Below are 22,820 nucleotides of genomic sequence, written 5' to 3' on the forward strand. Positions count from 1 at the left end.
AAAAAAAAAAAAAAAAAAAAAAAAAAAAACAGGTAACACTTAGCTCTACTACCCGAAATAGACACTGGCCAACAAAAAAAGGATCCACTGTTAGTCCCATTAGGAAGGCACTTTTCCATCATTAAAAAAAGGGAACCCCATTTGTTCGCGAAGAGTGCGCAAAACTCTATACACAAAAATCTTTCCTACTTGTTTCACCACATTTCTTCAACATACCGTCCGGCCTTCTTCAAAATTTTGGTAAATTTCTTATTGTCTTGTTTGTAATGCATTGGCAAGCTGTTAATCGTTTTGTTCACATCTTTGCTCATGTTGCTATTGCCACAAACATAGATATAGGCCCCCTTTTGTATCAAACTCCAGACAAGGTCCTTCTTGTCCAAAATTAAATCCTGCACATAAACTTTTTCATGTTGATCTCTTGAGAAAGCAAGGAATACTTGATCGATATGTTTCCCCTCCTCAGCTTCCGCAATTTCCTTTTCGTAGAGGAAGTCTATTTCTCTCTTTCTGCATCCGAAGAAGAGGATTCTCTTGGCCTTCTTGATTACTCCATTTTGCACACACGTTTGGTCGAAATGCTTAAATTCCTTTATGAACGCCTTGAAGGGGGCAATTCCCGTTCCAGTGGCGATCATGATAATATTGGTCGATTCCAAATAGGGAGGCAAACAGAATTTGGAAGATTTTAAATTAAATTTTACGTTATCATGTGGGGCTAATTCCTCCGTTAGGTAGAAGGAGGACGAACCTTTAAACCATCGCCTGCTGCAAAGTTCACGTAACTTCTGCTCACTTATGGGAGGAAGCATATCATTATTTTTAAACCCTTTCAGAGCCTTCCGAAGGGAATGAATAGGGTATTGTTTCTTTTTAACGGTTAAAGAGATTGTGTCTTCGGCTTCCTTGGGAGATGAAGAAATGGTGTAACTTTTGGGCACATTTCTTGGAATTAGTTGCAAAAATGGGGTTAACTCGAACTCAGCTTTGGGCATAAATATGTCGACAAATTCAATCAAAGTCATATCTGACTCTTTGCAAATGTTTAAGCATGTACTTCTCTGCTTATTGGAAAGGATATAATTAAACATTTTGAGTTCTTCCACATCTTTAATGAAGCACTTGAAGTTTTTTAAAATGTTTACCCTCGGAATAGTCGTCAAGTCGCAGTAGTATGCTAGTGCGTCTTCCACGGTGCATGGCGTGGGGAAAGGAACACATACAGGGGTGTTATCCTGAAGAGAATTGCTTTGTGAGGTATTCAAATTCGAACTGCTCTGGGGAATTTCTGCGGAGGAATTGTCGGTTGTGTTGCTAGGCACAAAGGTGAATCTCTTTTTCCTATCTGTATCGTCTATGTTTAACCGCTTCAACCACCAGGAGATGACATGCTCTGGGTTTTTCGCTAACACAACAAAAGTGTCTGCTGCTTTGAAGGAGACCTTCTCCACGGCGATAACTATATGATTAACCTTATCATCATCAGAAGTGTTGTTCACATTTTTCAACAGGTTCTCATTCGATATGACCCTTCCCGTGTGATGATTAAAGTAGAACTTACCCGTTATGTCCGTCGTTTGGTGAGGTAAAATTATTTTTTCATTTTCACCATGTTCTACATTTTGCACCTCATGTGGTAACGCAGCCTCCGCTACATGGCACGCTTCAGTGTCCCCTCCCACTGTTGTCACTTCCTCTACATACCGAATGCGCAGATTTATCTCTGGAAGGGTTGTCCAGTCCACCAACTCGACTACATTTTCTGAAAAAAATTGTACTGGAATAATATCCTCCTTCATATGTAGCACTTTAATAAGTTCTTTAAAAAATTCCCTTTTCCAAATTTCAAAGTCCTGGTATATATTATCATCATCGTCCCCAAACACATTTTCGCTAATCTGTTTTGCCTTAAATTTGGTGAGATAGTTAGCAAGCTTTTTTGCAACCTTGTTAAAGTGCTTATATTGTTTGCTTCCTAATCCCATAATAGAATATATGGTGTTTCTAAAATATTCATTGTCGTCATTCAACATTTTCAGCCATTTAAAAAATGCACATGCATTGTCTGTGGGTTCTCCATCTCCATAAGTAGCTACTATGAATATGCGCACTCCAAATGTTGATATTTCTTCCTTGCTGAAATATTCCAAGTCGATTACCTCTGCTTTTATATTGAAAATGTCTCTTAGGTTTGCGCTTAGTTCTTTAGAAAACTGTTCCGCCGTTCCTCCCTGGCTACCAAAGTAGATCTTCACGTTGTTCCTAATTTGTTCGTTTGTATCAATTTCGTTTTGACATTTCAACCGGAGACATCTTCTTACGATATTTGTTACTGTTCGAAAAAGGGGTGTGTGTCTAGCCTTCCAGGCGAAGAACACTGCGCAGGCGCAGAAAATGGACCCCTGTAAAAGGAGCCTGCTCGACCGGGGGTTCATTTTGTCTCGAGAGCGGGGGAGACAGGGAGCGTTCTCTACACCGTCTATGGGGAACGGTTCTGCGCGGGTCCCCTCTCCAATGCACCCTCTCTATCGCTGTGGAGATGGTTGGCACGTGCTCCCTCCTGATGGGACCCCCCAACACCACTCCCCCTGTCCAAGCGGCTTGATTGACATGGTGGTTTCACTCACAAAGCAGCGCATGTAGAATGGGTTAAACACTGTTGTGTTTCTTTAAAAGGCTCCACTCTGAGTGCACTTTACTTGCCCGCCCACACCACTGCACGGTCACCCATTCATACACCATAAAAGGCTTCAATCCTGTCTTGGGAGCTCGGCGCAAGGAGCATGTCACGGGGGGCACAGTCACCGATAAAAGCATACCAAATGGGAAGCGTCTCCTTCAGGGTCACTCTCACCAACTGAACTGGCAGCAGGATGGACCAGCATATGTAAAGCGAGTCCAGCGCGATTACCGCTGAGTGGGAATTTTAAAAAGCGCTTCTAAAAGAGGAGTTCCAAAATTGGGGGAGTCTCATCCGAAGATTGTTCGGGACGGTGTACGCGACGGGCGATGGTGTTCAAAATTGGCGCGCTAGAAAAGCAGCACACAAAAATGTTGCACAGGAAACGCGGCACATACGGGGAAGAAACAACTCCACCCCTGCCCTCGAAAAATGCAGACAAAGAGGAATTAAAAAAAAAAAAAGAAAAAAGAAGCACCTCTCGGCGCCGCTTAACAGCTATCAACATTGCTTAACGCCATGGTGCAGAAAATTTGCCCGCGACGGGCCCGTTGTTCCAATTTGGGGGTATTTCCGCACAGTGAACAAATTTTACATCATGCGCCCTTATTGAAGTATCCGTTTTTCCATTTTATATTTTATTTTTATTATATGTATATATTTTTTTTTTCATCAGTTTTGATTTCCCGAATGGGAATAACACCTCTGTGTGAATTGTGCCAACCAGTTGAATAGGCACATGAATGAATTTTTCCTTATGTGGTAAAAAAAAAAAAAAAAACAAAAGGGGTGCTAGCGGGGGGAGGAGGGGATGCATGTTTGTGCCACGTGAATTAGATGGTAGTTCGGGGATAAAATCACGTGTGCCTTGTACGACCCACTACGCCACGTCTGTGACGATTGCGTCTATCGTGATACGGCCAGACACCCTCGTCCCTGCCCCCTTTCCCCCTCGTGCGGTATATACCATCCCCACCATGGATGTCTGCTGCGGCGGGAAGCTGCGGGACTTGCGGTACCGATACATGGCGAGCCGCCTGAGGATCTCCGAGAGCCTGGAGCGAGACGAACAAATGGAAAAAAAACTAAGTATGAATATGAAGATAAAAAGTTTAGAATATGTTCTGACTGATATGCAGAAGTTTAAAGGGACAGAAGAAATGAAACGATATAGCACCTTCGACAGAAGAATTTCCTTTTTAAAAAGAAACAGTAAAATAAACAAAACAAATTACAAATCTGGTCTAACAATATTGGAAAAGAGACTCTTGGCAGTGGACTGTGAATTGATTAAAGTTGTAGGAGATGGCAACTGTCTCTTTCGATCCATTTCTTATAATTTATTCAATGATCAAAAATATCATATGTATGTACGGAAAAGGTGTGTGGAACATATGTTGAATTGTAAGGATGAATTTTCCATTTATTTTGAAGAGGGAACTTTTTACGAGTACACAGAAAAGATGTCTCGGGATGGCTACTGGGGGGACGAGTTGTGTATCAAGGCCACAGCTGATGCCTTCGATTGCGTTGTTTATATTATCACGTCCACTGAGGACAACTGGCATTTGAAATACGAGCCCAAGCATCGCACCGAGGGGGAGTACAAGAAGTGCGTATTTCTGGCCTACACCAGCCCCGTGCACTACGACTCCTTTAGACTCACTCGGCCGTGACGCCCCCGTTACCCAAGGGGAGGAGGAAGCCCTGCGGCGGCAATCTTACCCCTATATGTGTTGTCCCCTCCCCATCTTTATTTCTGTACAAACAAGGCGCACAAACGGATGCATTTTTGCGTGCTACTTTTCCATACCGATTGGTCCCTGCAATATACCCAACGGCGCGAACTTCACAGGCTACCCCCTTTCCTGTGCGCCGCTGTAATTTTCACCACTGTGCTTTTTTGCCTGATGAGGTAGCAGCGCGGAGGAGAGGCTCCCTATTTTTGCGAGCATACTCTGCCCACTTGGTGCAGGGTTTACGTTCCATTGTAATAGCCTGTTTTTACAGCCCATATTTGCCGCCCATTATTTGTGACAATTCCCGTGGGCGACTCCCACAACGCCCGCAACAGCACTGCGCCGTTGTGGAAAACGACAGGCGAATTGCGCGCGCGCAAAAAAAAAAAAAAAAAAAAAAAAAAAAAAAAAAGGGCAGCGCTTTCTCTACCCTTATCGGTGTGACCGCTTAACACGGGGAACACTGCCGCTTCTCAATTTTGTTAACAACCGGGTTGACTCTCTTGTACGTGGAGGTCAACGTTGGGGCGCTCGGTTATTTTTATAGTGTCATATCGCCCCTATTATGATTTTATTATTATTTTATATCGTTTGATTTGGCTACAGTTGGCTAAATTTTTGAATTTTTTTTTCGAAAACCCCGGCACTGGGGGAAGGCGCCACAAAGAAAGAGGCTAGGCGTGTATAGCAGAAGGGGGTAGGGGGAAAAAAGGCCACACTTGGCTGTAGGAAAAGCATTTGAGTGGTTAAGGGGGCGTATACCGTTTCAACTACCACGTCGCGGCCCTTTTTGCCGCCCCTCCGCTGTCGCTTTGGCAGTACTTTTTGTTTGGTACACCATTCCCCCGCTCCCCCTCTTCGCACGGAAATGAACGCGCACGTAGCGAAGGATGCCGCAAAGCGGCATGAACTTGAAATCACAAAGCTAACAAAGGACGAAATGACATTTGTGTTGCACAACAGCAACACAGGGATGGCAAACGCTCTGCGAAGAATCATGTTGTCAGAGATTCCAACCCTCGCCATCGACGTTGTGAATGTATACGAAAATACGAGTCCCTTCCATGATGAATTTCTAGCACACAGATTAGGGTTAATACCAATTGATAGTACAAATGTTAAAAATTTTGAATTCAGGGAAAAATGTAAATGTAAGGAGACATGTTCCAAGTGCACCATCCAGTACCTCATTCAAGTGAAGTGCAACAATGTTAGTAAAATTGAAGTAACTCATTTTGACATTGAGTCTGTAGAGCATGAACCAAACGTGCCCATGCCAGTTCCCTTCGAAGACAGAAATAATAACATGGGAGAAAGTAATGCCATTCCAATTGTTACCCTTTCGAAAAATCAAACCTTACATATGAAGTTAATAGCTACGAAAGGAATTGGAAAAATGCATGCCAAGTGGATACCTGCTAATGTGTCTTATAGAATTGATCATAAGGTTTCCATCAAGCATCACTTAATCAATTCTCTTTCAATGGAACACAAACTTCTGTTAGCCAACAGCTTGAACAAGAACTGCTACGTGTTGAAAAATGCGGATGGTCATGATAGGGGGGATGTGTCTTTAAGGCTAAATGAAAATATGTCCGTCGTTATGGCAGAGAGTTGTATCGAGCTGCTCAACGAATTGGGTTATAAAGATATTGTGAAAATAATATATGATGAGACTAAGTTTCATTTTAAGGTCGAATCTGTTGGTTCCATGCCACCAGAGCAGGTCGTAGAAATGGCCATTGAAATTTTGGAGAATAAGTTAAAGACGCTGGAGCCTCAAATCAAGGCCTCCTTCTACTCCATCGACGAGGTCGCCAAGCAGCTCAAGGAACAGGGCGTCTCCCTCTACGGACTTCAGCTCGACCTGGAGTAACCCCCCTATCAGTAGCAGCGCTCTGTGTAGTATTGCTCTGCGTAGTAGCGCGCTGCTTAGTAGCGGTATAAGTGAGCAATGTGTATGTCTGTGCGTGTCGCACGATTCGAGTTGCCGCCCACGCAGCGCATCACGTTGCGGTTCGCCTTACTTTTGCCCTTTTATCCTTTTTTTTTTTTTTTTCGTTCCCACTACTTGCGTGTGCATACTTGGGTAACCTTCGCGTACGCCATTTTATGCTTACAACAAAAAAAACATTTTAACTTTCCGGCATGTCCACTTCCACACGGAGTTGAAAAGCACCCGCGAAACGAAGTCGTTCGCGAAAGAGCTTAATGGAAAAGACTGCCACTGGCCCTGCTGCGTCAACCCCAAAAGGGCGGTACGCATAATATGCTCCTCATATTATTAACACCCTTTTGCCAAACGGGCAAGAAAAAATCACAAACAAGTTGCACACATAATCGTTTGTAGATGTGCACATTTTTACTATTTTCCACAGTCCGCGTACACAAATATGCTTCCGTTTGTGTTTTGCCCTGCAGTCTCCCTTCTTTTGTGACGTTGTCACGCCCGTTGTATTTTTTTTTATATTGTCCTTTCAAAAGTGCAAGAAAAAAATGGCATGGCTGTTTCTGTCACAATTTGGAAAAAAAAAATATGAACAAAAAAAAAAAAAAAAAAAAAAAAAAAAAAAACTTGCTGGAAACATGGCGCCCCGTCGAGTATTCTCCCAACGAATTATCCAAACGAAGCAGAAATAATTGCGTAGAACCCTCGAACTTAGTGGAACAATGTAGGTGCATGACGCTCCATGCCAAGTAACAAAAGTAATGCGAGAAAAAGGCACTCCATTCCGCATGTGCACTCAGTCATACTCCTTGTGCAAAACCACATCGTCGTAAGCGCAGCGAACGAGAGAATTGTTCTTGCCCAAGGAGACGAAAAGAAAAAAAATATATAAAAACTCAATCCACATTGCAACTGATAATAAGGTGATTTAAGAAGGTCATCCTAGCGTTGTTCTCACGTATGCTCCTTTTTTTTGTGTGTGTGTGTTAAAATGATCGCCCTATATTGTTGTTTCCTGTGCTCCCTCCTTGTGAGCCTACTGAGGGGATACAAACTCATGCATGCGCGGGGAGGTGTGCAGGTAACTCAGAGGGACGTCTTCACATTGTTACTTGTGCCCTTTGTTATTTCTTCACATTTCACCCCTTTCGCTTGCCCCCTCTTTAGATGGCCCCTCAACGGGGCACACCCAGCAATGTCGCGCTTCACGCGTCACGCGATCAGGGGCAAAACTACTATCACTGTGGACATGATCGCGTAGCACTCGTTACGGGCGCGGGGAGAGGAATTGGCAGGAGCATCGCCAAAACTCTGGCAGGCTCGGTGTCCACCGTGTTGTGCGTCAGTCGAACGCAGGTTCGTGCGGAGAAAAAAAAGTTGCGACCAGGGGGGCAGGACTGTATGCCAAGTGGACAAAATGGACTATCCCATTTGACATGTTAATGACCTCCGAACAACTGTGCCATGTGCGGTTTCTTCGTCCTACCGAATGATGACTCTCTTTTTTTTTGTTTCTCCCCTTGTCGCTCAGAAATCGTGCGATAATATAGTGGACGAACTGAAATCTATGGGGTGTCAGTCCTCCGGGTACGCCGTGGACTTAGCAGACAAGCACCAAGCAACAGAATTAATTAACAACCTATTGGCAGAAAACAAGACCATTGATATCCTTGTGAACAACGCAGGCGTTACCAGGGATAATATATCTCTTCGTATGAGCAGCGAAGAGTGGGAAGATGTCCTAAGAACAAATTTGAATTCCTTATTTTATATAACGCAGCCAATTGCTAAACGCATGGTTAGCAATCGCTACGGCCGCATCATTAATATATCTAGCATAGTTGGTCTTACAGGAAACGCTGGTCAAATTAATTACGCGTCTTCCAAGGCTGGAGTCATTGGGTTCACGAAAAGTTTGTGCAAAGAACTGGCTTCCAGGAACGTAACAGTCAATGCCGTTGCCCCGGGCTTTATTGCTAGCGACATGACGGATAAGATGAGCGACCAGATAAAGGTAACTCGGGGGAGGTAGAGATCAGTGCATGGCAGTAACGTGCTGTCCCCCCTTTTGACGCTCCACCGCTTCACCGCTTCACCGCTTCATATTGTTTTCCCCTCAGAAGGACATTATTGCGCACATCCCTACTGGGCGGATGGGGACGCCGGAAGAGGTGAGTCAGCCGTGTGGCGGGGCGAAACGCCGCAGTTACATGTTCATACATATATTATACAAAATCATGCGCAGACACGTATATGCACACGAATTTCCCCCCACGTCCTCTTACTATCTGCGCAGGTGGCCAATTTGGTAGCTTTTCTCGCCTCCGAGGTTGCCGCATACATTACCGGAAGGGTGTACGTAATTGATGGTGGCCTATCCACTTGAACTTGCTCCCCTGGGCTTCTCCACAAAATTGTACCAGTGCTAGGATGTGCCCTCAGGGGGGGGGGGGGCAGGAGGGGTCCTTACACACCCAAGTTTTTAACATGCAGTGGTGCATATATCCATCGCCAAAGGAGGGTTATGGCATCACGCTGTGTATACAGCCATTTTGCGCTCTTTACTTTGCAGTATCTTGCTTTTTTTTTTTTTTTTTTTTTTTTTACATTTAAGAGGACACCGTATCAACAGGTTGAGGAGAAAATTGCGATCGGCATTTCCATCACAAGTGGTACGTGTGTGTTCCCCGTTTTCCATCCACTTTTCCTTTGGCAACACGACATATGTAGATCCCTTGGGGGGTCTCCTTTAAACTTATTATGAGGGGAGGCAACCCAGTTGGAACATCCACATGTAAGGGTGGGAAAAAAAAGTATGGCCCCTTCTATGGGTACACATTTGCTGGACATACCTCCTGCAGACATTCCCAAAATTGGAGAATGTACCTCGGTAAAAATAATATACACAAGTCAATATATATATGACATGCACCTTTAAAGGGACTACTCACAAAAAGGAGACTCCCATGGATGTACATCCCTCCTGGGAAGAAGAGGTAACACACAGGAGAGGTATGTCCACCTTTTCCTCGGCATGTAAAATGTTCATTTGGCTGGGGATTTTTCCCCACCACCACTGATAGGGGGGTTGCCCATTTTATCTACAACATGCCATTACAGTGGTGTGCCCCTTTTTTTTTATTGAGACGCTTGCGGGATGTGTAGCGAGCCCCACACCACACAGGTGTGTTTGACCTTATGTCGATGTGCACATGTGGATGAAAAAAAAAAAAAAAAAAAAAAAAAAGGGCGGGCTTGTAAAAATAATGCTCATGATCTGTGGAGCCCCCGTTTTTTTTTTTTTTTTTTTCTTTTTCTCAGAATAGCTTTAATCAATTTAGCACATCCATTAATAGTAGTGAAATTTTATGTTCACCAGTATAATGCGTTTTTCACTTTTTATCCATCCATCCGTAACTTTTTCACTTTTTGTTTATTTGTGTGTCATTTGGCTGTGATCTACTTTTCCTTATTTTTCTCCATCCGGAGTTATGTGTTTCCCTAATTTTGCTTGCGCTGCAGGTGATTGCTTATGGAGCGCCGTGTTGCGCGAGTTATAAGTTCACCTCAGTTTGACCCACCCACCTCACCGAGTCAGCAAAAAGGTTGCCATTGCACCTTAAATTCGTGAGAAAGGGAACTCGAAGGAGGTCTTCTCACTTACTATATTTCCATACCTTCTGTGGTACGTCGTGGAATAACAGCGCACAGGAGTCAATGTGTGGTCTGGCAACGCGTTCTCATTGTCCCAGCAGTCCACCTCTTCCGCGTCCACACGGGGATTCATACTTGTCGCACCCCTGCCCCGTTTACAAGAAATGCTAAGCATACAAACATGCCAAAGCAGCAATCGAGTGGATTTCCTACTGCGGGGGAAATTCGTCAAGGGCAGCAAAAAGGACTTTCTCCTGGCCGTAAAGGTAAGACCGCCGTCGCTGTCCCGAAGGGGTCGTGGGGGGAGGGGACACCCCGACCTGTCCATTCGCGGGCATGCAAACGTAAGGATGTGTGTGCACCTGTGTAATTAAACACTCACCCACACATGATGTGCATGCCACCAAATGTGCAACCACACAGGACTCCTACCTGGAGCTTCTCACTGGGGACTTCAAGGAAACGATCTGTGTCCAAAACACGTTCCTCAAGATCATCCATGTTCAGGTAAGCTTGTGTATATTCGAGCCCCTGGCCCGAACCCCACAAGGGACAACAAAGGCGTAGTTGTCCCGACCCACCAGATTATTTCCCTTCTTGTTTGAAAGCGCGTTGGTGAACGAGGGGGCACATCGTATTTACCCCCGTGGTGTATGTCATCGCTGTTCATGCGTGACACTGTGCACCGCTGCATTTTGCACGGCTATATTTTACACCGCTATATTTTGCACCGCCGAAACAGATCCAGGAGGGGAAGCAACAAGACCAGTTCCTCGTCGCAGATGAAAAATTAAACTTCCGAATCCTAAAATTTGACGGAAGCTTCGTGGAGACATGCTTCCTTGGAAATTTCAGATCATGCAAACTGAAAAAATATGTAGAGTATTCAACCTTAAAAGGAAGGGAGAAAAAAAATGAGTTTTTCCAGGAGTATTCCAAGCACATCCACGTGTGCAAATTAAAAAAAGTATTTCTAGTGTCAATAGAAAATGTTATTTTTTTTGTAACAGTGAAGGAATCTAATTGGATTCACAAAAAGTTAAGTAACTATTGTCGTAATTACGACTTTAGAATAAAATACATTTCGAAGCAGAGGAACGTTAATATCATTTACGACCCTATGCAGCTGAGGCATTATATCATTCACAGGAACAGAAATGGAAGGAAAAGGTTTAAATACATTTCGTCTTCCTTTTCGCGGGACTGCAAGGCGCATGTCTACTCGATATGTGTGTGTTGTCCGAAGGCAGCACCGGCCCAGGGTAGCGGCAAACGAGCTGCTGTTCGAAGCGAACGTGCAACGGGGGGTGCCCCCACTGACGGATGCCAACGGAAGAAGCGCCCCCTGGGAAGCAGAAGCAAGTGCCCCATTAAGGTGAACAAAATACGCATAGAAAAATGTCCAAAGAAAGAATCATCTTTCATTCGCTTTAGAAAAAACGTTTCCTTTGTAACGCTCTTGGAGTGCACGACGGAGGGGTACTCAAATGTGCAGTGTGGTCCATCCTATGCCGAGCAGCATAGCATCAGCAGCTTAAATGGTATGCGTTCTCAGAGCTTATTTGGAGAAGGGGGTGCGTTTGTGGGGAATGCCCCTAATGGGGAGTTATTTGGAAATCTGCGGGGACTGAGCATGTTGGTAAAATCAAGCTGTGTTACTTCTCCCCCCCAAGGGAGCACGTCTGATGAAACGAATGAAGCGATCGAAAGGGGAATGACTTCCCCTCTTGGGGATGAAAGAGTTGCTCCAACGCACCATACATTTCATCCCCACGATGAAGAGCAACCATGCAGTGAACTCCACATCAGGAGACAACACTCCTCCAATGAAGATGTGCCAATGAAGAACTACTACTACAATGAATTTGCCAACTGCACAAATTTAAAAATATGTTTTATTATAAACTTTATACAAAGCAGAAGCAGACACGCTTATTTTGTGAGACACATTTTATTTCTCCTCGATAGGGAAGAGAGCGCAATGATAAAACTAATGAAGCATTTGTGGAGGACAAAAATGTTTGAATCAAACGATTGGGATGTTCTTAACAAGTACGGAAAGGACATCCCAGGTGATGAAATATTCATGAGTCATAACAACTATTTACTTCACCCATCTCTTAAATGGAAGCAGCTTTATGGTCATACAAAAAAGTTGAAGGGCGGAAAAACCGAAAGGCACAGTTTTGAGGCATGTCCACTGTGTCAGTACCATATTGAGAAAATGAAGTTTCTCCAAGGGGACCCCGTATTTGAGCACATATTTGAGAGAGATTTCTTCTGTCGGCATGGAGGGTTTTGTAATGGACAGGAGGAGGTCACCAGTAGTACTAACGATGCGCTTAATGCAGGTGATGTGAGGCGAGTGACGGCACTGCTGTTTGGCCTCTCTATCAGGTTGAAACTCCTCCTTGTCTACTTTTCCCTTTTCTTCTACTCCAGCAGCAAAACGTTGAGTGACTCCTCCTGCACCATCCTGTTGAGGAGGAAAAATGGGAAACCTTCAATTATGCACGAGTTAGCCATGCACATTTACCTTTTGAATCTTTTCCTTGTTCATATTATTAACTACGCCTGTGGCGATTTGGAGGGAAACTCTTCATCCAATGCTGTAGTGGGCAAATTGGCAAAGGGTAGGATTGCGACCGAGGCAGATCCCCTCTCTAGTGCGCATGCCCACCGCGATAAGTGTGATGTAACGAATATGAAGGAAGGACCCAACGGAGATAAAATAACAAATAAGATGTTACTCTCCATGTGCCAAACATTTAATCGTCTCATTGGAGAATACATAATTGATTCACCACCACGTAGCAATGCAGGAATGGAAACAGGTGTGGCAACTCCTCGTAGCCACATGGTGGAGACAACGGAGGGAGAAACCACAAGTGAAATTTCTACACGCCATTGCGAAGTTGTAAAAAGGCTCATAATTGAAATACAGAATCTACAACTTATATCTGTCACCTGTTTGAAGGAATTCAATTTTGATTACGGAAAAGTGAGGGATAAATTGATTCGTGCGAAGGAGAAGCTAGAGAGGAGGTGCACCCATGAACACAGAATCGAGCGCAAGACACACATCATATTAATAACTACGAACGACCATGGACAGGCTAACATTATATTTTTTAAAAATAGAAGAAAGAGAAAAAATACCACTGTTAATAATATTTTAATACCCATGGGCAAATTATATCTCCCCATGGAAGTTGAAAAAGTGGAAAGGGTAATGAACAGCTCCTCTTTCGTTTTATTTGCCAAGAAGGGGATGGTTTTGTTTTTTCATTTTTCCACAGCGTACGGAGCGAGCCTTAGTCTGGTGAATTATCGCCTCGCTCTCAACAGCGACGTTTTCGTTGTAGACAAAATGAGATTCGTGAGAATTGTTAAAAGGGATGGCGTATATGAGGAAATTCAGAGTCACATTTTGTGTCCTGATTATTTTGTTAAATGCATCAGTTTGAAGTGCCTCCGGAACTTCCCCCCGCGCTTGTGGCCGAGTGTCGCCGTTGGAGGGTGGCGCACGGAAAAGCACATGGGTAGGGGAGCAGAGGGAGAGGGAAATCGGGACAGACACTTAGAAAGGATTCCCCTTTTGAAACCGCGCAGCGAATGGAGTGAACAAACGGAAGACTCGCTCCCCCCAAGAAGACACAACTACATAAACAGCGCAACTCAATTTCACTCACTGCGCAGTGTCCCCTATATTGACACCTTTTACACGTACGCCTTTGTGTACCACTATGACTTTAAGGTTTTCCAATATATGTGTGCCAGTGGATCGGGCGCTGCCCGCATGAATAATTGCATTTGCGCAGATATGAACACCGCGATTACCATAGTTGGGGAGGTGTCCACTGTGAAAGGAAGCTCTACGTATGGCAGGAGTGACCGTGTTAATGCGCGGCTCTCGCGCGGGAAAACAGAGCCATCACTACAGCTGCAACCACCGAGAGGTGTAAGCTCGCCGAGTGTGCACCCCACCCCCGTCTCGCTTCAAATCAGCAAAAGCACATTCAACGAAATATACAAGAGAAGGAAGAACGCCTTTTTCACCAACCCCCAGGGGGATGATCCAAATGAGAGGATCGCAACAAGTAGCGGAGCAGCAACCCGTAGGGGAAGAGAAACCGAGGAGAGGAGGGATACTATCCCGCCAAAAAAGATGCACAAAAGGAAAACAGAATCATCCCGCTGCTACCTTAACAACGAAAACGATGCAGACAGTATTGGGAAGGTAAAATGGGACGAAAAAAATCCTGCTCCAGAGGAGGATGATGCCTTATCGAATGCTCTCATTGTGTCATTAGGAAGCAACTATCCTAGGAAGATCCATCCTGCGGGGAACCCCTTCGTTAAAAGGTATCTCTCAGTTGATCTCCGAGAGAAGAAAATGTGTGTCATTATTTTGCTATTCGATATGGTACAATGTCAAATGTTCATAAAAAGAACTTTATTCGGAAGAGGGAGCCCATCTACGCAAGGACAGGAGAGTAACCACTTTAAGAATATAATTGCATCGTCAAAAGGGATGTGGTGTATAAGCTCCGTGGGGAATACCTCTGTGTCTCCGTCCAAACCGAGTGTCACGATGGATGAAAGCACAAGCTTTGTCCTTTCTCTAAGTGAAGAACAGGCGGACCAACTGTTCATAATAAAGTCGTGCGTTTATCGTGTTTCACATCAGCAGCAGATTAAGTATATTTTTAAAAATGTACAGAAGCCATACTACACTTATGAGAGGATCAAATCGGTGAAGGATTACAAGTACAAGGAAAAGGCGGTCGTTAGTCATTTGCAAAATATGCAGAGCAGGTCCAGCCTTACGGATGAATTGAAAAAGATTGCCAATGTGTGCAAAGGCACGGCACAGATGAGGGGAAATGAGTCTGCGCTGCGGAGAGACAAGTCTCCACTTCGGGCAGACATGGAGGAGGACCACCACATATTGAGTGTGAAGAGGTTGAAAAAAAAAATGTCAGATGCGTTACTTATCCTGGACAAGCATAGAGACCTGCACAAGTTGACCCTCGGCTACAAGGTGCTCCTGGCGAGGAGCAATCAAACCATTGTTCCCCTCGAGAATCACACCAGCACTCACACCTTCATGATACGCTTCAACAACCAACTGAGCATTCTCTGCATGACGAGCTACTTGAAGACCTCCTATTTCTACGTCCGATGCAAGGGAGACCTATTCGGGGCCTTCCAAAATGCTCTCTCTCTTCTGAGCGTGGAAAAAAAAAAGTCGCCCATGGAAGCAAACACCTTTACCATGCCAGGGAGGGCCTCCGCGAAGACTCATTCGCAGGGGACAAACTGCCCTAATAAAAGAATGAATCAACAAAACGACATGAAGAAAAAAGAAACATTTGAAATGATTCAAGAAGAACAATTAGAATCACTAAATCTTACGAAAGAAAAAGTTATATATGCAAAATGTATAGGTCAAAATGGAGGAAGCAATTTTTACGTCCTTGTGATAAGTAAAAATAGCATCATTATAAATGATTATTATGTGGACCCTCTCAGTGGTACCCCTCTACAACTTGTGAATGCATCTTCGTGGGGTCTGACCTCCCCCACAGTGGTCCACTGCCATTTTAATAAGGGAATCCTGGCCTTATCATACGTAACTGGAACCGTTGATTTGTTTTACCTGGACGGTGTGAATAGTGTGTGCTTGCTGATCGATCGTATTATGTGTAAGGAAAGAATACACTCCATTTATATTATCGCCAAAGAAGACAAAAAAGGAGTTTCCTCCAACAAGCCTGTAAATAAGTACAAGTACATTTTGCTTTGCATAGGATTACAGAGGCGATGCAGAGTGGTCACCTACTACGTCAGTCACAGTTGTGCGTCCCCCTTGAATGAAGCATCACCCTCGATAAACTTCATAGACGATGTGCCCTCCCAAGAGAAGGCGAAAAAAAACATAAAAACACATGCGCGCATTTTAAAGGGAAGAAGTGTTGAGATGGAACGCCCCGGGGTGGAAAATATTCAACCGTGTCACCCTCTGCATACATTTGAGGGGATAACGAAATCGGTCAACCCTCCGCAGAAAAGCACACAGTTCGTGGTACACATGTATGAGTACACCGTAGACACCTTAAACGACCATTGTACCATCACTGGGATGATCCAATTGAATAATTTTTTACTCCTCGGGACAAATGAGGGAGTCGTTAAAGCGTATGACATTTTCCACTCAAGCAACGCCCCAACGAATGACCTCTTTTTGCGTCACTGTCGAGTTTATAAAAAACAGAAGACAGTGACAAACATGTTTGATGAGTTTTTACTTGGGAATAATTCTGTTTATTTTGTGAATCCGTTGAAAGGGCACGACGTGTGGGAACAGTCACCTCGGGTTGTCTACCAGAAGAGATGCCGAGCTGTGGCCTTTTGCGAAAGCAACATGTTCATGTTTGTGTCGGATAGGGTTATGCAGGGGGGAACAACGGGAGTGATGAAATCGGCGGAAGGGGCAAGCAGGTGGCAGGGCGTCTTTGGTAGCGATGAGCGTGACGATGGGAGCGATCTACGCAGCGAAGGCGGAGCGACCGAGTCCACGTCCGCGTCTGAGCCCGGGGGCTGCGCCCTCAAGCGAGGCCACAACTATGTGGACGAAATGAAATCCAGGGTGCACGGCTACCTTGTCAACCTGCTGAACCTTGAAAAAGACAAAGTGTGCAACCTCTTGCGGGACACGAAAATAGGAGAAGGCCGCATGCCAAGCAGGAACATTTTTGTTCTCCCCCTGCGGATTTACAAAAATGAAGCTGATCCCGCCGCGGGGGGGTTAAGCTCATCGGATGTACCGAACCAATCGAGCCATTTGATGGAAGCGTTCCAAACGGACGACCCGCCCAGTGATGCTACAATTAGGCGCTCAAATGAACCCTGCGCAGACAGGCTTAAAGAAGCCATGCCCTCTCACCCCACGAGCAGTACAAATCGCGAACTCTTCACCACAAACAAAAATCACGTGGACCACGCATGGATGAACCACAGATTAATAAAGGTCAAAGATGAAATGAGTGCAAATAACATTGTCTTAATTAAAAACAAAGACAGGAATTTCCCCTACCTCATAATTATCAGCCTAAACCAAAAAATGTACACTGGACTAATTCAAAGGGACCAGCTCCTGTTCGAGAAGAGGAAGAATTGTAAAGAGGAAGGTTCAATTGATAAGTTTGTAAAGGTTGATAGTTCGTCTCCCCTTTGTGATTATTACACCAAGAATTTTGTTCTCTACTCACAGGGCAGGTGTGGCCAGCGCTCCGAAGGGGGAGGAAATAACGACCCTATAAAGTTCACAACACGCCACTGCTGTGGTAATGCAAGGAAACAGGAGCACCTCTCCGTCAATTGTGCCAATTGCGCGAGATGCAATAAATGCGCGAAATGTTCGACATCAGATGAGCCAAATAAAACTAACCAATTTGCCACACAAAAAAGAAACAAAGAAAGAGGAATAGGCACCCACTGTGGAAGTAACAATCTGTGCCTTAAAATGAACAAGAACATTATTAACACCTTTGAAAGTAGCAGCCTGTCCGATGTGTGCCTTATCAACCTAGATCGAAAATACATACTTACTGAGTTGTTCCTAATTTGCTCGAGCACGGAGAAGGGGGAAATTATTGAGGCCATTGAGGGGAGCGGCGACAGGAAGGATGAAGGGAGGCACAGCTCAGGGAAGATATCAGGACAGAGCCCAGAAGCACCATTTTCGGACCATCTCGCACGACCCCCGCTTGAGTTGCCCCCGCGACGCTTCCCCGTGAAGCTTCTCACCAACCGCATTGACTTGGAGGCAAATACAAATGATAATGCCGCCAACTCCTTTTCCATATACACCCAATTATACCTAAGGGACCAAAACCTCTTTGCTTGGAACAAGCATATCTTGTGTCTGCTGCGAAACCAGTGTGTCAACTTTGCGAACAGATTCTACGCCTTTTTGTTCTACAACACTATTAGCAGGACGCATCAGCTGAACCCATTTTTTCAAGATAGGTGGGTAGCCAAAAATATATCTTTTACCCGGGTAGGAAGTAGGGAGGTTGCTCTTGATGACCTAACCGTTAGGAGTACCCCGCGAGGTAAGGACAATTACGTTTTGCAGGACGAGGAGAAGAAGAGGGAACTGCTGCATAACTGCGTCAACCGAATTTGCACCATATTGGTGGCACTGATTGGACAGAAAAAGCAGGCGGTGATTAGCAAAAATTTGTTTCTCGACCCGAGTCATAAGAAGGGCAAAGGGAAGGGAGAAGCGAATGGTAGGTACAAAGGTGAGGTGGGGGAAAACCACGAAGGGGATTCGAGAGACATTTGCACAGGCGACGCGAAGGGCAGTGGAACGAAGAAAAAAAAGGGCAGCGGGGAAAACTTCACTTGCACAAAAAAACAGCGCAAATTGGGAAAAAACGAGACTGTCCAAATGGATCAAAAGGGCGGCCCAGTTTGTCCCTCCAAGTGCGTAGATTACGGTAGTTCATGTGGAAGCCCCCTAGCAGAATCAACCGCAGAACAGATCGACGTAACCCCGGACCCAGCCACGAACCTAGGCGAATTTTTAAAAAACGTGGAAGAGAAGGAAGAGAAATATCTAAGCTACCTTCGACCCATGGACCTATCGGGGGAACTGTCTCCACAGGAAGGTAGCAGCGAGCAGCCTTCTCAAAATCAAAGCACGGTGACAAGCATGCTATTTGTAAGCTTGTTCAAAGAGGTAGAAAACATATATAAGATGCGCCTACTGGGGGAAGTGCCTTCGAAGGGCATCGAGGCGGACAATGTTGGCACGAGCACATCCTCGAACGCACGCGACTGCCACCTAACCTTCCTGGCCATGCACCTCAAAGGGAGCAAGTACCACTTTAGCTCCGTGACAGAGTATTACAAAATAGTGTGCAAGAAGAACGCTAACAGTAAGGCCCCTATCGGCACGGACTCCCCAGAGTACTCGGGAAACAGGGATGACCGAGCAGTTGGGGAAGCAGGTTGGCGCGACGCACCCCGGACAGGCACCCGTGGATGCAGGAACAAGACGCATAAAAAGGAGTACACAAAGGTGAGGAGAAGAAGCATTCACAAAATGACCCACCATAACCGACGAACAAGACAAAGAAAAGGGAAACTCATTGTGTTAGCATCTAGGAGAGCTGCCTCATACCTCTTGAAGGAGCACATGGCGCTCTTTGTGCTATACCGCGCATGCCTGAGGATGGCATGTTACTCCGTGAAACAACTTCCTCAAAGGGTGAAAACGAGAAAAGGAAAGAAGGAAACAAGAGAGAGTTTGAAAGAGGAAGAGAAGGACAGTTATGACTGCCTCTTTGTATTCCCCAACAACTTCAGCAATCAGTATAAGGAAATCATTCTGTGCAGATTAAAGGACAAGGTCAACAGGATGTTTAATTTTAACGAGGGAGACCTTTTTCTTGTTCTGAAAATTCAGATGAATTATGTCTTCCTTGTGAATTACCGCAGGGGAGTCTCCTTCTGGATCAACATCAAACATGTGTATAAAAATATGCTCGCTGTGCGGCTTGAGCAGAGACCCGCCAAGGGAGGGGCATCTAACGGGGGGGAAAAGAACGAGGGGGAACCCCCGCACAAAGATAAAACCGCGCTGGTATTCAAAAAGACCAAGGGAGAAGACATCCTCCCCTTCTTCATTAAAAACACAACGATCACCCCCATCACCTACATGACCAGGGGCATGAAAAATGTAAAGCCCTTCCAGAACAAGTACATAATCTTCACGCAGAAAAATCACATCGTCCTATTGAAAATCGTTTTTGCAAAAAGCAATAGAAAATTTGCACAAAGCAAGAACGGACTGATGGAGAAAATCCTGCAGAATTGTACCTACGACAAGAAGACGCTTCTGTATCGAACGCAAGATGGTCGAACAATAAATTTGTGCGACTTGTTTAATGAGCTTCTTCGAAATCAGTACGTAATAAAGAATAGGTCCAGCGGAAAGAAGGGCCTAAGCGAAGTAGAGTATATAGAGTTTTTAACCAATAGTAGGGGCAGATTGGACGGGGCAGCGACCACCACGACAAACACCCGCGGGAATATTCCCAACCGAGGATCGAATCCTGATGGAAGAACGCAAAATACTCTGTTGGACGTGAATTCAACACATGGAGAGTACCTAAACAAGCAGCAGGACCACATGATGAAGCAAAAGGAAGAGCAGTACATGGACCTATTCAAAAGTTACACTTTCGAGGAATACTTTACCCAAGCAGAGAAGGAGTTGCTCTACTCCCTCAAGTACGAAATCGTGGAGCATCACAGAAATGAAGAAAACTTTGAAAATATAAACGACATGCATGTGTATGAAAATAAAATTCTCATCGTCACAAAAAGTTATGTTCGCTTGTATCAATACGACGAACAGAAAAATGTCATGACACTACAATGCTCTAATACCTTTTACAATATTAATAATGTCATCATGAATGAAAAGTACAGAAGGGCATTAGTCCTACGAGGCATTTTCCAAAGTGTAAATATCGTATCGAAGAGATTCCTCTCCATTTATTATGTACTTGGGAAATCTATGTACTATATTGGCCATATAAAATTACGAAATAAAATAAAATTCATTTTTGAAAATAAATTAATGCATAATGTTATGGGGATTAATATGAATGTAAATCAAAGGGAACACATGGTAGACAGCATACGAACGTACCAGAAATTTTTTTTTAATTTTTTCCTTGTTGACTCCAAATGTAATTTTCTCTCCATATATAGTTCTCCTTTTACAGAAGAGGACAGACAAGGGCAAAATTACTTCTACGATCATAATCGGGCTTTGCAGATATGTCATGACCTCATGTTATTCTTGCAAATACTTATCAATGGAAAGAAGAATGGCTGCTCATCTCCCCATCCAAATGATGCATTTTTGAACAAAATAAAATCTGTCCATTCGAAAAAAAAAATAAAAAAAATACAGAGGAATTATTTTTACAATAATTATTTTATCAAATCCAAATACAGAATATTCTTAACAATTTTCGTCAACAGATTTTTTATTTACATGAATAAAAAAATTGTGTTTTTGGAAAATGCCTTTTCACAAAGTTGCACAGATGATTTGTTGTTTGAATTAAAGCTACGTGTTTATAACAGAATTTTAAAACTGAGTTCGTACGATTTTTCTGATAAAAAAAGTGCCATCCAATTGCTAAACGAAATGTATGACATGAGGGCAAATAAAAATGCCCCTTACTTTTCTCTTCAAACGCGTCTTCAGGATTATGGAGAAATTATGAGCAGTGAACTTTACCACATGAAGGTGTACCGTTCTGCTTCTTCTTCCTGCCTCAATTCAAATCAGCCTGTACAAAATTATCGCCCATACGCCCATATAAAAAGCCACGCGCAAGAACACTCTCTCGAAAGAAACATTGCAAAAAAAATTGAAGAAATGAATAAGTACAGATTTGATCCAATAACAGACTACAACGGGGTTGTAAAAAACAACATCAGAGACAACTGCTACTACGATGTAGATTTTTATCACTTCCTCGATTGTATCCACAATATGGACCAAGGTACTTTGTACAAAAAGACCCAAATTGCAGAATATAAAAAACATTTGAAAAACAGCTTTGCAGACAATTCGCTCTTTCAAATTTATTTCAACTTCCTCACGTACATGTCCAATAACCCCAACATGTTTCATCACATGAAGAAATATTTGCATTTCCATCCCTACTCTACCAAGTTGTTAAAAAACAGGACGTATTACTTTAACATGGATTTGCTCAATGTCATTTTTACCTTTGACAACGAAGCTTTGGGTGAACTTAAAAGTGTCCTCACCTTATTCCCTACTTCTCCCTCCCTCGATGAGGTGTTCACTGCAGTCTCTCTGATGCACATGCCACTTGGCGGATCATAACGATGAGGCGGGGTTGTCATATGGCACTGCGTGTGCGTACATGAATAGCTTCCCCCCCACACACACTGTTCGTCAACCCTATTTTTTTTTTTTTTTTTTTTCCATTTCGGTTTTAAACGGATGGCCCAATGCACAGCTATATGCCTACGAATTGGGATTCACGCTGGGCGGGAGATGGTAAGGAATGCACCGCGTGATGATGTCGCTCCCGTGGCTTATATATGTTCCCCCCTTTCAGCAGTCACACTGCTAACAAGGGAAAGTATCCTCATACACATCATCAGTGAACAATGCACATGGTTTTATTAAAATAAATTTATTCCTTCCCTTTTAAAAAAAAATAAACATGGGAAGGTATTTTAACCAAGGCAAATATATATTTTGTACCAACACCCTCCCTTTTGTATACCTCTAAGCGTTGTCCTGCGGTCACATGTTGATGTGCAGTCAACGGAGAAAGACCAGCTATGTTTCAAAATGTATCACCACCCCGTGTTCACCAAATGGTCACATAACAGCGCAGACACAGATTAAGCAATGTCGCGATGTGAAAAGGGATAAAAAAAAAGAAATATAATTTACAACGCAGAGCTTGGGGGGAGCACACCTGGTTAAGTCTCTAAAAAAAAAAAAAAAAAAAAAAAAACGAAGAAGGGAAAACACACATAAGATGCGTCACTGTACAAGTAGTTAAGGAGAAAAATGTTAGTCAATATGACCATTTTTTTTTATTCACTTCTCCTTTCCCATTATTGTAAAAAAAATAAATATTTTCCGTGTAGTTATATACCCCATGTAAATGGGTCAACTTTTCTTTACCATTAAAGGAAAAAAAAAAAAAAAAAAAAA

At 43.9% G+C, this 22,820-nt stretch overlaps 5 protein-coding genes across 5 annotated transcripts; 4 read left to right on the forward strand and 1 right to left on the reverse strand.

Annotated features, from left to right (window-relative positions):
- Positions 1-194: 194 nt before the first annotated feature.
- AK88_02917 (uncharacterized protein) lies at positions 195-2,435 on the reverse strand (the record flags this gene model as incomplete). The annotated part of the gene is made up of 1 exon (XM_012480540.1): positions 195-2,435. The coding sequence occupies one exon, from the start codon at positions 2,433-2,435 to the stop codon at positions 195-197; it is 2,241 nt and encodes a 746-aa protein (XP_012335963.1).
- A 1,222-nt stretch (positions 2,436-3,657) lies between these two features.
- AK88_02918 (uncharacterized protein) lies at positions 3,658-4,356 on the forward strand (the record flags this gene model as incomplete). The annotated part of the gene is made up of 1 exon (XM_012480541.1): positions 3,658-4,356. The coding sequence occupies one exon, from the start codon at positions 3,658-3,660 to the stop codon at positions 4,354-4,356; it is 699 nt and encodes a 232-aa protein (XP_012335964.1).
- A 931-nt stretch (positions 4,357-5,287) lies between these two features.
- AK88_02919 (uncharacterized protein) lies at positions 5,288-6,295 on the forward strand (the record flags this gene model as incomplete). Its single annotated transcript, XM_012480542.1, has 1 exon — positions 5,288-6,295. One exon carries the CDS (start codon positions 5,288-5,290, stop codon positions 6,293-6,295), a length of 1,008 nt encoding a protein of 335 aa, XP_012335965.1.
- Positions 6,296-7,358: 1,063 nt separating this feature from the next.
- AK88_02920 (3-oxoacyl-[acyl-carrier-protein] reductase) lies at positions 7,359-9,751 on the forward strand (the record flags this gene model as incomplete). Its single annotated transcript, XM_012480543.1, has 8 exons — positions 7,359-7,448; positions 7,535-7,723; positions 7,899-8,381; positions 8,488-8,538; positions 8,664-8,726; positions 8,982-9,039; positions 9,229-9,257; positions 9,689-9,751. The coding sequence occupies 8 exons, from the start codon at positions 7,359-7,361 to the stop codon at positions 9,749-9,751; spliced, it is 1,026 nt and encodes a 341-aa protein (XP_012335966.1).
- Positions 9,752-10,185: 434 nt separating this feature from the next.
- On the forward strand, positions 10,186-21,971 carry AK88_02921 (uncharacterized protein; the record flags this gene model as incomplete). Its single annotated transcript, XM_012480544.1, has 3 exons — positions 10,186-10,287; positions 10,445-10,528; positions 10,764-21,971. The coding sequence occupies 3 exons, from the start codon at positions 10,186-10,188 to the stop codon at positions 21,969-21,971; spliced, it is 11,394 nt and encodes a 3,797-aa protein (XP_012335967.1).
- Between the last annotated feature and the right edge of the window lie 849 nt (positions 21,972-22,820).

The sequence above is a fragment of the Plasmodium fragile genome, assembly GCF_000956335.1.
Source record: "Plasmodium fragile strain nilgiri unplaced genomic scaffold supercont1.30, whole genome shotgun sequence".
Lineage (NCBI taxonomy): Eukaryota > Apicomplexa > Aconoidasida > Haemosporida > Plasmodiidae > Plasmodium > Plasmodium fragile.